This window comes from Scyliorhinus torazame, chromosome 8, assembly GCF_047496885.1.
Source record: "Scyliorhinus torazame isolate Kashiwa2021f chromosome 8, sScyTor2.1, whole genome shotgun sequence".
Taxonomy (NCBI): Eukaryota; Metazoa; Chordata; class Chondrichthyes; order Carcharhiniformes; family Scyliorhinidae; genus Scyliorhinus; species Scyliorhinus torazame.
Genome location: NC_092714.1, coordinates 70032529 through 70046582, shown reverse-complemented (window position 1 = coordinate 70046582; position 14054 = coordinate 70032529). Strand labels below are relative to the sequence as shown.

The window sequence follows — 14054 nt, the reverse complement described above, 5'->3', positions numbered from 1 at the left end:
TTCCTCCACTCCCTCAACTAGTTACCCCGACACTATCGGTAAACAAATCTTTAACCCCTTCTCTTCCCCACCCCATTTGCTGAGCAGATTTGCAGCCTCCTTCACTCTCTGCCCTGCCGTATGGAGCTCGGTTCAGGAACCCAATTTGTGAAATGAGAACAGAGCAACCTGAAGAGTTCTTGGCGGATGTTGGTTGGAATTCAGTGAGTCCAAATGACAGTCGAATATCAGGGAACCTGAAACAGCCAAGCGAAATGAGCAACAAATTCAAACTGGAAATGATAATTTACCCGATGAGTAAATACAACCCCTTCCCAAACCTGGACTTTAATGTAATCATTGAGCAGGAATTATATCCCTCATTAAGTGATTGATTTACTTCATTCCACCCTCCCTGCTGGCTACATTTATTTCCAGTCAAACCTATCAATTCGCTTCCACCCTCGCAACTAATTCCATCCTCTTCCTGCACCCCCCCCCCCCCCCCCCCTCTCTCTCTCGCACTACACCAACTGGCTTCACAAACTAAATCTATCCTGCATAATTTCACCTTTAACAATATTGCCTCCTCCTCTACTTGGCTGCATTTCCCATCTACAGTCTACTGTCTTCTCCCATTTACTCACTGTGCTGGATTCTCCGTCCGTGGGATCCTCCGCTTCGCCGGCAGCGCACTCACGCCTGGGGATTTCCCGATGGCATGGGGGTGCTCATGTCCATGGGGGAAAGCCCATTGGCCGGCTGGTGGGACAGAGGATCCTGCTGCCAGCGGGGGGGGGGGGGGGGGGGCACGCCGCACCAGAAAGCGGGTGCGGCGGGATGGAGAATCCCGCCTGTTGTATTTCCCCAAAAGCTAGTTATTCCCTGACACAATCTCTGTATTCCCATTGATTTTCAATTCTCCTCCTCAATACTCTCTCCTTTTACCCTACTCTCCCCCTCTTTCCTTTCCTCTTGAGTCTCCCTTCATCCATCCTTCCTTCTTCTCTCCCTTCCGCTTCCTCTCACCTTTTCCTCTTGCTTCCTTTCCCCTCCTCGTCCTCAGTGTCTTCCCTTTCCCTATACCTCTTCACCCCTTTCCTCCTCCTCGCCTGCTGTCTTCTCTCTCCTGCCCCCCCCCCTTCCCGCTCCTAATTACCTCTAACTCTTTCTCCTGCCTTGACCACCTCATTGGTTCCATTGCGTTATACCATCTAACCATGCTATGACCTGAAAAATTCAAATTGGTATTCTGCGCCGTGGGAAATCAGTTAGTGCATATTAAAAATCCTATTGAGTTGAACTTCGCTCACGAGGAGTTGAATTCACAGGACAGCCGGGATGGCAGATATTGATTAAATTTTAGAGAAAGTGTCTCAACCAATATGCTATAAACAATGAAAAATAATGTGACCAGTGGGATCATTGACACTCATTGCTGCCGTGTCAACTCCATTAAGTCAAACCAGCAGGGATCATTGCTAAGTTTAGTTTTTAAAAATCTGAGAGCTGTGAAGAGCAAGAAATAATAGCCAAACACCAAAGTGCTGTGAGAAGGATGGAATACAAGAGAGGGGGATTAGGAAATTAGCTTCAACAGCAACAATAATATGCGTTTAGCACCTTTAACATTGTAAAACGTCCCCAGGCGAATAACAGGAGTGGAATTAGGCAAGATTTGGCACAAAGGGGGATTAGTATAGTTTGTTCATTATTTTTACATTAACAGAAGCTATATTGATGTAAGTATATACAGTCATGATTATTGTTCTGTATATTCACTTAATGGAAAACTGTGCATTGGGAACTGGAAGACACCGCGAATAGCAGGCAACTTTTGACAACTTCTGGCATGTTCCATGCCAATCCCTTGTTCCAGAATCACGAAGACTGAGCAGCTTGTGACGTCAGTCAGGGTCTAACTCTGATTCGATGTCTGACCTGCCCATCTGAACCTTGCCGTCATGTCATTGCCCTCTCTTAAACACAAATAGCTGAATGTGTTCAAGAGACTCCCTACAATCACTATTAAAGGGATCACTGTTCAACTTTGCTAGTGTCACACGGGAGGGTTTAAACTAGTATGGCAGGGGGGTGGGCACGGGAGCAATAGGTCAGAAGGTGAGAGCATTGAGGGAGAACTAGGGAATAGGGACAGTGTGGCTCTGAGGCAGCGCAGACGGGGAGAAGTTGCTGAACACAGCGGGTCTGGTGGCCTGAAGTGCATATGTTTTAATGCAAGGAGCATTACGGGTAAGGCAGATGAACTTAGAGCTTGGATTACTACTTGGAACTATGATGTTGTTGCCATTACAGAGACCTGGTTGAGGGAAGGGCAGGATTGGCAGCTAAACGTTCCAGGATTTAGATGTTTCAGGCGGGATAGAGGGGGATGTAAAAGGGGAGGCGGAGTTGCGCTACTTGTTCAGGAGAGTATCACAGCTATACAGCGAGAGGACACCTCAGAGGGCAGTGAGGCTATATGGGTAGAGATCAGGAATAAGAAGGGTGCAGTCACAATGTTGGGGGTATACTACAGGCCTCCCAACAGCCAGCGGGAGATAGAGGAGCAGATAGGTAGACAGATTTTGGAAAAGAGTAAAAACAACAGGGTTGTGGTGATGGGAGACTTCAACTTCCCCAATATTGACTGGGACTCACTTAGTGCCAGGGGCTTAGACGGGGCAGAGTTTGTAAGGAGCATCCAGGAGGGCTTCTTAAAACAATATGTAAACAGTCCAACTAGGGAAGGGGCGGTACTGGACCTGGTATTGGGGAATGAGCCCGGCCAGGTGGTAGATGTTTCAGTAGGGGAGCATTTCGGTAACAGTGACCACAATTCAGTAAGTTTTAAAGTACTGGTGGACAAGGATAAGAGTGGTCCGAGGACGAATGTGCTAAATTGGGGGAAGGCTAATTATAACAATATTAGGCGGGAACTGAAGAACATAGATTGGGGGCGGATGTTTGAGGGCAAATCAACATCTGACATGTGGGAGGCTTTCAAGTGTCAGTTGAAAGGAATACAGGACAGGCATGTTCCTGTGAGGAAGAAAGATAAATACGGCAATTTTCGGGAACCTTGGATGACGAGTGATATTGTAGGCCTCGTCAAAAAGAAAAAGGAGGCATTTGTCAGGGCTAAAAGGCTGGGAACAGACGAAGCCTGTGTGGCATATAAGGAAAGTAGGAAGGAACTTAAGCAAGGAGTCAGGAGGGCTAGAAGGGGTCATGAAAAGTCATTGGCAAATAGGGTTAAGGAAAATCCCAAGGCTTTTTACACTTACATAAAAAGCAAGAGGGTAGCCAGGGAAAGGGTTGGCCCACTGAAGGATAGGCAAGGGAATCTATGTGTGGAGCCAGAGGAAATGGGCGAGGTACTAAATGAATACTTTGCATCAGTATTCACCAAAGAGAAGGAATTGGTAGATGTTGAGTCTGGAGAAGGGGGTGTAGATAGCCTGGGTCACATTGTGATCCAAAAAGACGAGGTGTTGGGTGTCTTAAAAAATATTAAGGTAGATAAGTCCCCAGGGCCGGATGGGATCTACCCCAGAATACTGAAGGAGGCTGGAGAGGAAATTGCTGAGGCCTTGACAGAAATCTTTGGATCCTCGCTGTCTTCAGGGGATGTCCCGGAGGACTGGAGAATAGCCAATGTTGTTCCTCTGTTTAAGAAGGGTGGCAGGGATAATCCCGGGAACTACAGGCCGGTGAGCCTTACTTCAGTGGTAGGGAAATTACTGGAGAGAATTCTTCGAGACAGGATCTACTCCCATTTGGAAGCAAATGGACGTATTAGTGAGAGGCAGCACGGTTTTGTGAAGGGGAGGTCGTGTCTCACTAACTTGATAGAGTTTTTCGAGGAGGTCACTAAGATGATTGATGCAGGTAGGGCAGTAGATGTTGTCTATATGGACTTCAGTAAGGCCTTTGACAAGGTCCCTCATGGTAGACTAGTACAAAAGGTGAAGTCACACGGGATCAGGGGTGAACTGGCAAGGTGGATACAGAACTGGCTAGGCCATAGAAGGCAGAGGGTAGCAATGGAGGGATGCTTTTCTAATTGGAGGGCTGTGACCAGTGGTGTTCCACAGGGATCAGTGCTGGGACCTTTGCTCTTTGTAGTATATATAAATGATTTGGAGGAAAATGTAACTGGTCTGATTAGTAAGTTTGCAGACGACACAAAGGTTGGTGGAATTGCGGATAGCGATGAGGACTGTCTGAGGATACAGCAGGATTTAGATTGTCTGGAGACTTGGGCGGAGAGATGGCAGATGGAGTTTAACCTGGACAAATGTGAGGTAATGCATTTTGGAAGGGCTAATGCAGGTAGGGAATATACAGTGAATGGTAGAACCCTCAAGAGTATTGAAAGTCAAAGAGATCTAGGAGTACAGGTCCACAGATCACTGAAAGGGGCTACACAGGTGGAGAAGGTAGTCAAGAAGGCATACGGCATGCTTGCCTTCATTGGCCGGGGCATTGAGTATAAGAATTGGCAAGTCATGTTGCAGCTGTATAGAACCTTAGTTAGGCCACACTTGGAGTATAGTGTTCAATTCTGGTCGCCACACTACCAGAAGGATGTGGAGGCTTTAGAGAGGGTGCAGAAGAGATTTACCAGAATGTTGCCTAGTATGGAGGGCATAAGCTATGAGGAGCGATTGAATAAACTCGGTTTGTTCTCACTGGAACGAAGGAGGTTGAGGGGCGACCTGATAGAGGTATACAAAATTATGAGGGGCATAGACAGAGTGGATAGTCAGAGGCTTTTCCCCAGGGTAGAGGGGTCAATTACTAGGGGGCATAGGTTTAAGGTGAGAGGGGCAAAGTTTAGAGTAGATGTACGAGGCAAGTTTTTTACGCAGAGGGTAGTGGGTGCCTGGAACTCACTACCGGAGGAGGTAGTGGAGGCAGGGACGATAGGGACATTTAAGGGGCATCTTGACAAATATATGAATAGGATGGGAATAGAAGGATACGGACCCAGGAAGTGTAGAAGATTGTAGTTTAGTCGGGCAGTATGGTCGGCACGGGCTTGGAGGGCCGAAGGGCCTGTTCCTGTGCTGTACATTTCTTTGTTCTTTGTTCTTTGTTCCAGGAGAGGGACTTTTGACTTTCTTTTCCTGGAGCAATGAGTGTAACTGTGTACGGTGTCAAAGGAGGAGTTGGCGGTAGTTCATTCAGTTTGATAGAAGTGGTGCTGGACCTTTGCAAAGAGCGGTGTAGTTCTGGAAGGACTCTTAAGCAGAAAGCTAATTGCCAGCATGAGATCTGGAGTTGTAGTTCCCCCTGGACTACAGCATGATTGAGATGGAACAGAGAGGAGTTGCTCACAAATAAAGGTGGGGAGGGCTCTCGACAGAAGGTTTTTATATGCTGATGGTCTTCTCTGAGCAATTCCCCAACTCCAAGTCCACCAGAAGCAATATCTGCAGAGGCAACAGTTCACCAAGGAGGTGTCCATTGAACTATGCCACCTCCTCAAACTGGACCTGGAGCAGTAGGGCAAGAGAAGATAGTGCTGCCAGTGACCATGATGATCATGGCGGTCCTCCATTTCTGTACCAGTGGATTCTTCCAATGCTGGAGCCAGTGAATTCCCAACACCTTCCAGTTTGCTGTGCATTGCTAAAATAGATAGCTGACAGAGGCCCTGTATACCAGGACAGGGGATTTCATTATATTCTCTCTAACCAGAGAGAAGCAGGAAGGGTGAGCAATTGTTTTTTCCAGGGTGGGGAATTCCCAATGATGCAGGGAACCAGCAACTAAACATCCACTGCCCTCAGAACCCTGCATCTCAATGGGGAGATGTTTCATAATTATAAAGGGTTCCACACCCTATATATAAAAGTTGGTGTGTGACCATGTTCTGTGCATTGTGTTGGTATATTCCCTTCTGTTACCTGTGACCTGGTCCTGCAAGAGACGGGGAGTGTGTGCAATGTGTAACGTGAGAACCCTGTTATGGCTGAGTGATATGTGGAAGCTATGAGATGTGGATATGAGGTTTGCAGTTTGTGTGACAGTGAGATGGAGCATATGAATGTTGGGTATGTGTTCTGATTGCTAGAGATTGTTACTGGATGCTGATGGGTATGTGGTGCATGGAGCAATGTGTGAGGCTGGTGATGCAATTGGTGGGATACAGCATTTGAAGATATATTCAATGACAAATGATTTCCACTTGTGTGAAATCGTTAAACTTCTTGCAAAAGTCCAGGTCCTCTGGGCCAGATTCCTGACATTGACCTCCTTGGCCACCTACTTTCCTTCACACTGTCTTGTCTGGAGGGCAGAATTGTCAGTGCAAATAGAGTTTCAGTGATCATTTGTGCTGGTTTGAAAAATATTACACTAGAAACTTGGCTCCAGGCACAATTGGCCGCACTTCAAGGATGATTGATCACCATTGGGCGTTTCACTAATTGTCCTCGTTTGCAAGACTGTGAGACGAGTTGCTCTTACATCGATAGTCGTGAAGTGTTTCGGGTGCATTTTTAAAATCCTCTTGTTCCACATATTGATCAACCTCATTAAATCAGTGGATGATGTTCTGATTACAATAGTGGTCTCCAGATTGGAGAAAAACAGTTAATATTGTTCCCGTGATGATTCATGTGGACACTGAAATAGCTACTAAGTGCAAGTATCTACGTATCAAAGCAGATAAGTTGGATTGGAAGGAACGGTCTATACATGTGGTGGCCAGGAGACATAGGCAAGTATACTTCCTCAGAAAATTAAAATCCTTTTGAGTAGATCCAATAATCATGATCTTCTATACAGGTGTAGTTGAGAGACCAATCCCTTGGATATCTCTCTGGTACTGTGGACTCAGGAAAGTAGACTCTTAAAGATATATTGAACCAGGCAGGAAGGACATTGAGTGTCATGTACCATCAAAATCACCCCTTGTCTCACTATTACTGTTGGATGTGTTCAGGGAAAAGGTTGCAATCCCTCAGATGGAGGATAAATCAGTTCTTGAACTCATTTGTGCCCTTCTTTATAAGACCTTTTAACAGGAATTGGATGAATGGATGAGGATATGCATTCGTGGTGGGACTCACCAACCGATTAATGCATAGAGTGACTAATGCAGAATGTTAGATATATTGTATTATAAACATTTAGCAATTTAAGGGTGAGAGTGTGTTTGACTGCAGTATTCATGTTTAAACAAAATCTTACTTTGCAAGACCAGAAAGCTTTTTATGAGCTAGAGGTGAAATTGACCATAACCAAGAGCCTGGGCTACCTCACTGTGTTTGATTCGGAGAGTCCCTGGGGAGTTAATGTGTTTTCAGTCTGGGAGCTGTTGTGTTTTCGGCTTGGGGTGATGATGTCATTGTTGGGTGGAGCTAAGGTATTCAGACATTTTGAGACAGCTTTGGAATTGAGTTCTGAAATGACTACCCTTTAGACCACCAGTAAGGCATTTTGTCCTCCCAGTAGGATAGTTTAAAAAGATGCATAGTATTTAATTAAGTGCAGACTTTTCTGAGGACAAGGGGCAAGCAGTAACAAATTAACTGAAACAGCTTTTTGAAGATATCCAGCCAGAGTCTGCAGGGGTTCTAACGGGAGCCAAATCTGTTCTGGAAAGCAAGTATTACTCTGCGCCATTGGAATGTGGGAAGGATTGAGAGCTGTATGTTTCTCCTTTCCCCATGTTTAATTGGGAATAGAGATATAACTAAGGGTACTGCATTTACTGTATTGAGTAGTATTGTTTAAGAGGCAATTGTAAGCTATTTTTGAGGTGATGTTTAATATTGTGTTAATAAAGTTTTGTTTTAAAATACCCAATCCCTATTTCTTTGTGCAATCACTCCTGGAGTGAAGTATTCTTTCCATGCAGTCATACAAAATAAACTGGATGTCCAGTATCCTAGCCACTGTTTGGGTCTGGTCTGGGATCGTAATTGGGATAGTTTTTAAATACATTTTAAATAAAGTCAGATCTTGCGGGTAATTTGCTTTCTTTGAATTATTATTATTCATTTATATATATTTTTTGAAGGAACGTGCTCTGGGAAACACCGGGAAGAAAATGCCCGTTCCGGCAACTGTGCCCAAATCGGAAACTCTCATATTGCCATTCCTCTATTTGTTACATCTGTTCCTTCTTTTAGTATATTTCCTGGAATTTTAATCTCCAGCATTTACCAATGCATATGCCATAGGGCAGCATGGTAATCAAAAACTGAGATATTGGGACTATTTTAGCCGGAACCCCAGCCAGGCTGAATGTTAGGGGAGGTGGCTTATTAAGAGGGGCAAAGGGGATTAAAACCATTTGTTTCCCAGCCTATGTTCAGAGATATAAGATCCAGTTATTTCCTTCTCTCTTCAAAGCACGTGTGCCCTCTTTCATCCCTTTAAAGATAGTGGGGGCGATTCGCCGAGCCCCGCGCCGGGCCGGAGAATCGCCGGAACCGCGCGACGACGCCGCCGCGCGATTCTCTGAGGTGCGGAGAATCGGCACCATTTGCGCCGGCACGGCCGCTGAAATCAGCAGGACCGCCGATTCTCCAGCCCGGATGGGCCGAGCGGCCGCGCCGATACGACAGAGTACCACCGCCGCCGTTCACCCCTGGTCGCTGCCGCCGGGAACTCTGCGCGAATGGTCGGGGGGTGGCCTGTGGTTGTGGGGGGGGGCTCCTTCACCGGGGGGTGCCTCCGATGGGGTCTGGCCCGCAATCGGGGCCCATCGATCGGCGAGCCGGACTCTCTGCCACCCCACCCCCCCCCCTTCCCCGGGCCTACTTTCTGGAGCGGCCGGCCCCTGAACACCGGTGCCTTGTTGGTCGGGGCTGGCGCGCTAAAGAAGTCCCCCGCACATGCGCAGGTTGGCATGGCCCAACTGCGCATGTGTGGGTTAGCACGGCGCCCATCGTCGTGAAATGTGACGGCGTTCACGACGGCGCGAATATTTGGGCTCCATATTGGAGAATCGCCCCCGTAGTTGGAGGAGGAATTTTCTGTCCATTCCTGTTGGAGGGAGCTTCTGGTCTCACCGAAGGAACCCACCACACGGCGTGTTCCCGAGGACAGGACCGGTGAGCCACGCAAGTCGCGATCGTCGTTTGCAGGAGCGGACAGTCCCACCGGCGGCCAAAGACGCGTCGCTTCGGCTGCTGTAGAACACGCCTTTGGGGGAAGGGGAGGGGCTGGATAATCCCACCCAATTGGCTGAATTTACAAACGGCTGTGGAAGTGGGACCCGAGACGGAAGGTCGGTAGTTTGTCGCCACCGGTCAGTGTCCGGCACGGCACATTGGTGCCTCAGGGCCATTTGTGAAGATGCCAGATTTGGGGGTGCTGTAAATGCCCCTAGCGGACCCATAGCTAATTAGGCTTCTTCAGTGCCTATGAAGAAAGGTTGAGTAGATTAGGATTATTTTCGTTGGAAAGACTGAGTTGAGGGGGGACCTGATTGAGGTCTACAAAATTTATGAGAGGCGTGGACAGGTTAGATAGCAACAAGCTCTTTCCAAGAGTGGGGGTGTCAATTACAAGGGGTCACGATTTCAAGGTGAGAGGGGGAAAGTTTAAGGGAGATGTGCGTGGAAAGTTTTTTACGCAGAGGGTAGTGGGTGCCTGGAACGCTTTGCCTTGGGGGTGGTAGCGGAGGCCGAAACTTGGCTGAAGGATGGAAGTGGCCTCCTGGCAGCCTTCTCTCAATAATTAAGTCTCCCCCACACTCAATAAACAAGGAGCCACAGGCCACCCTGTGGCAGGTTTTCCATGCGCAATGATGGCCTGACACCTGAGGCCTCTTATTTTAAAGTTTGTAAAAAGTCTTCAGCTGGTGCCTCCATCTTGTGGCTCCCTATCTGTTTTACCTATCTCTACCTTGCCTGTTTCCACCTCTGATGGTGAGTCTTCCAATCCTAGTGCTGAAATGGGCCTCCTATTGGCATCCCGACCACTGTCCTTCATTGCATGGGAAGGGTCACCACTTCCTCAAAACTTTTTCCAGCATCCCACTACCAACAGATCCAGGGTATTGATCTGGAATTCAGCCCGGCGTTGGTTTTGCAACCCTGGAACAAAATTCCAGTCCAAAGCATCTATCCATAGAACCATAGAATCCCTATAGTACAGGAGGAGGCCATTCAGCCCATTGAGTCTGCGCCGACTCTCTGAAAAAGCTCCCTACTTCGTCCCACTCCCCCTCCTTATCCCCGTAACCCCACCTAAACTGCACATCTTTGGACACTTATTTAGCGTGGCCAATCCAGTGAGAGGAAACCAGAGCACCCGGAGGAAACCCGAGCACCCGGAGGAAACCCATGCAGACACGGGGAGGATAGTCACCCAAGTTCGGAATTGAACCCAGGTCCCTGGTGCTGTGAGGCAGCAGTGCTAACCACTGTGCCACCGTGTCGCCCTTTATCTGTTCCTGTGCTGTACATTTTTTCCTTAATGGTGTATCGGGTGTTTGTTAGGAGAAGCTATTTCAAGAGAGGAAATTAAAACCCTCATATTGGAATGTTAAAATGTGTTTAGTAAATCTATTAGCGATCTATTATTTAATACCCAATGCTTTCGACCTTGGCAGTCTTTTGGATTTAATTTATTGGCAAGATCGAATTACCACTGGCAGCTCTCATTCACACGTGCGGAGAGGGAGCTATTGGAGGATATGGATGAAGATGGAGGCTACCGTCTAAGATGTTTACAGGTCATAAGAAAGATGAAAGAAGATTACTGGTGCCCTGGAAATAAACCAGTCATCACATCCTATCACCTACAGGTAACCAATGTGCTCTGGTTTACGAAGCAGATGATTTATAATATTACTTACTATTATAATATCACATCACTTTGCTTTAACAAAGTGGATTTACAGAGAAATGGAGGGTGGTAGTTTAGCTTAACCTAACCTATGGCTTCTAGAAGCATCACTGAAAGGGCAGGTATATTACAATCACTGATAAAAGTACATTCTAAGACCATGACAACTTTGAAACTGTCTAGATGCTTCCATTACTTACCTATGATTCCAAGTTCTAAATCCTTCCTTCAGATCTTTAGTCACGCCTAAGTCAGGATCAAGCACTAAGAATCTCGTGGCCTTTGGTTCCAGGCTGACATCTTTCCTTTTGCCAACACTCCATTATGGACTCTGCATTTATGCCAATCTGCCTTTTAATCTTCATGCAGTTTCCTTAATCTCATTGGGGGGGAACTTTCTGTAATGACTGATATAATAATATTATACATTATGCTCAAGAAGTATACAGTATGTGCACCAGATCCAGTTCATCCATCACTCTTGTGCTTGCTGATCTACATTAGCTCCCAATTAAGCCTCGATTTACAACTCTCATGAACTGAATTCTCCGCTGTTGGGATGCTCCGTTTTGCCAGCAGCCCGGGGGTTTCCGGACAGCGTGGGGCTGCCCCACAATGGGAAATCCCATTAACCAGAAATCTGGTGTGGCACAACGGCGAAACCCCCCCATATCTCGGAGATATCAGCACTACTTCAATTCTGGCTTCTTGAGCATCCCCAATTTTAATCGCTTTTTAGCACTGGCGTCTCCACGTGTGGCTGCCAATGTCTTAAGCTCTATAATTCCTTCTCTAAAGTCTGTGCTTCTCTTTTCTTCTTTATGATACCCATTAAAATCTACCTCTTTGACCAACCTTTTGATTATCTCTCCTAATGTGTCTCATGTGGCACGGCGTCAAATTTTGTTCGATAATGCTCCCATGAAGCATATGATCACGTGTACGAACAAAATGAATTAGGAGCAGCAATAGCCTGCTCAGCCCCTTGATCCTGCTCCACCATTCAATATGTCATGGCTGGCCTGCTTGTAACTTCAACCCCACATTCCTGCCTATTCCTGAATCCTGCCCCCCCCCCCCCCCCACCCCCCAGTCTCGGTGATTGAACGAAAAGAGGGCCAAAAGCAACATGATGTGGGGTTTATATTCCATGATGTGTTGGGAAGCCCCGAATAGGCTGAACTAAGGACATGGGTACAGGAGAGGGAGAAAAGTTAAAGATAGCATCTTATGGTCAATAGGTTGAATGCAGAAGCAGAAACCCACATTTAAAGGAAGGGGGCTGGTTTAGCACAGTGGGCTAAACAGCTGGCTTGTGATGCAGAACAAGACCATCAGCGCAGGTTCAATTCCTGTACCGGCCTCCCATTCAGCCCATCGAGTCTGCACCGACCCACTTAAGCCCTCACTTCCACCCTATCCCCGGAATCCAACAACCCCTCCTAACCTTTAAGGGCAATTTATCATGGCCAATCCACCTAACCTGCACGTCTTTGGACTGGGAGGAAACCGGAGCACCCGGAGGAAACCCACGCAGCCACAGGGAGAACGTGCAGACTCCGCACAGACAGTGACTCAGCGGGGAATCGAACCTGGTACCCTGGCGCTGTGAAGCCACAGTGCTATCCACTTGTGCTACCGTGTTGCCCATCAATGAAGTGCTAACTACTTACTTTCTCCTTCCCAGACACTGTTGTTTTGGACCTGCGAGAAATATCCACGCTCTAAAGATTGGAAAAATTTCCAGAAATGCTTTCTGCGCTTGGTAAAGAAACTTCAGAAGTGTGTACTACAAAGATACCTCCGACATTACTTTGTGAAAAGCTTTAATCTGCTTAAATATGCTAACACAAGTGAACTGGATATAACATCGCAGAAAATTAATAATTTCTTAATTAACCCTGGCGTGTACTTCCACTAAATTCTACTGACTTTTTAAATGATTGACAGGTTTCAATGTGCCAAATCTTGCTGACTTTGAGACTCTCCATTTGTACCTGAATTAAGAGTTACGAGTTAATATTAATACTGAGAAGAACAGTGGAAATTACTAATGGCATTTTCGTATGAGTCGTATGAGTATTTGTATCAGATTCCTCTGTGATATTTTAGTGGTGGCATAACCTCCATTAAAATGTGAAAGGGGCAAATGTAATAGGATTATGTTATGAATTCATGCAGTAACATTGCTGATAGTATTTCTATCCTATAATGTGCTTAAAGGTTTAGACATCTTTACTTGAGATGTTTCTTTGCTTTGTACTTTTATGCCTTGAAGAATAATAATGTTCAGTTTAAAATTTCATTTGTTCCTACTGTGCGACACTTTTAAAAAAAAAAAAAGTATAACCTGTAGCCATTATTTAGTGTTTAATAAACGTTCTGTTACAAGGGGCTGCGCAATGTCATTGAGTTCATGAAAAGCACAGTTATACTTCAGCAAAATCTCACTGAATTAAAGACAGATGTTCTGTGCCTGTGATTTAAGCTGTAGGTTCTGAGGCACGATCAATTGAACAAAGACTAAAGTTGGATACAACTGAGGCTTTATTGCTCTAAGATGTGTGGCCTCCCACAGCAGCTGGCGAAATGGCTGCTGAATGGAGGACACGCATATTTATACTCTGCCTACTGGGCGGAGCCAGCAGGCAGGGACTACCGGCGAACCTGTAGTACAGGTCCTACCTTACATCACCTAATACAGGTGCAACAGTGGTTTACCACAGGTTCATTCTGTTATTTTTCACCTTTACGAAGACGCATGTATTCCTAATCGAACGTCTTGAGCTAAAAAAATACTCTTTGGTCCTTGCAAGTACAAATGCTAATTCTAATTTAATTTATAAAGCCAGTAAAATCAAACAAATTCCAATTCTGTCTCTAATTGTTGAAATTATTGCCCAATTGCTTGGAAATGTATGGTGTGGATGTATGCATCATTTAATGGACAAAATTCTCCTTTTGGGAGGCTAGATGTTGACACTGAATTGCAAGCAGTTTGCATTCCCATTGGGGACCTACCTGTGGAGCAATTCAGGACTGCTAATAGGCCAGCACTTTGCCCACATGAAAAATTCTCTTGCCCATTGGCATCGGATTCACTGGGGCCAGAATTGGTGCTGGAGAATTTGACAAGCTAGTGCTGCTTATAAACACTCCACTCCCCACACACCCTCATTCCAGGCAAGAAGGTGGCCCAGAGAAGAGCAGCACCAGGCTTCACCGACTCGCAGCTCGATACAATGTGGATGTGGGAGAAG

General features: G+C 46.2%; 1 protein-coding gene across 1 annotated transcript in view; it reads left to right on the top strand.

Annotated features, from left to right (window-relative positions):
• The window catches only part of mab21l3 (mab-21-like 3), an 88195-nt gene extending 75007 nt beyond the window's left edge, over positions 1-13188 (top strand). Inside the window, exons 6-7 of the mRNA XM_072513791.1 lie at positions 10559-10753; positions 12482-13188. Of these exons, the coding sequence (XP_072369892.1) occupies positions 10559-10753; positions 12482-12715 (429 nt within the window). The 3' untranslated portion in view covers positions 12716-13188. The remainder of the gene's footprint in view (positions 1-10558; positions 10754-12481) is intronic.
• The last annotated feature ends 866 nt before the right edge of the window (positions 13189-14054 follow it).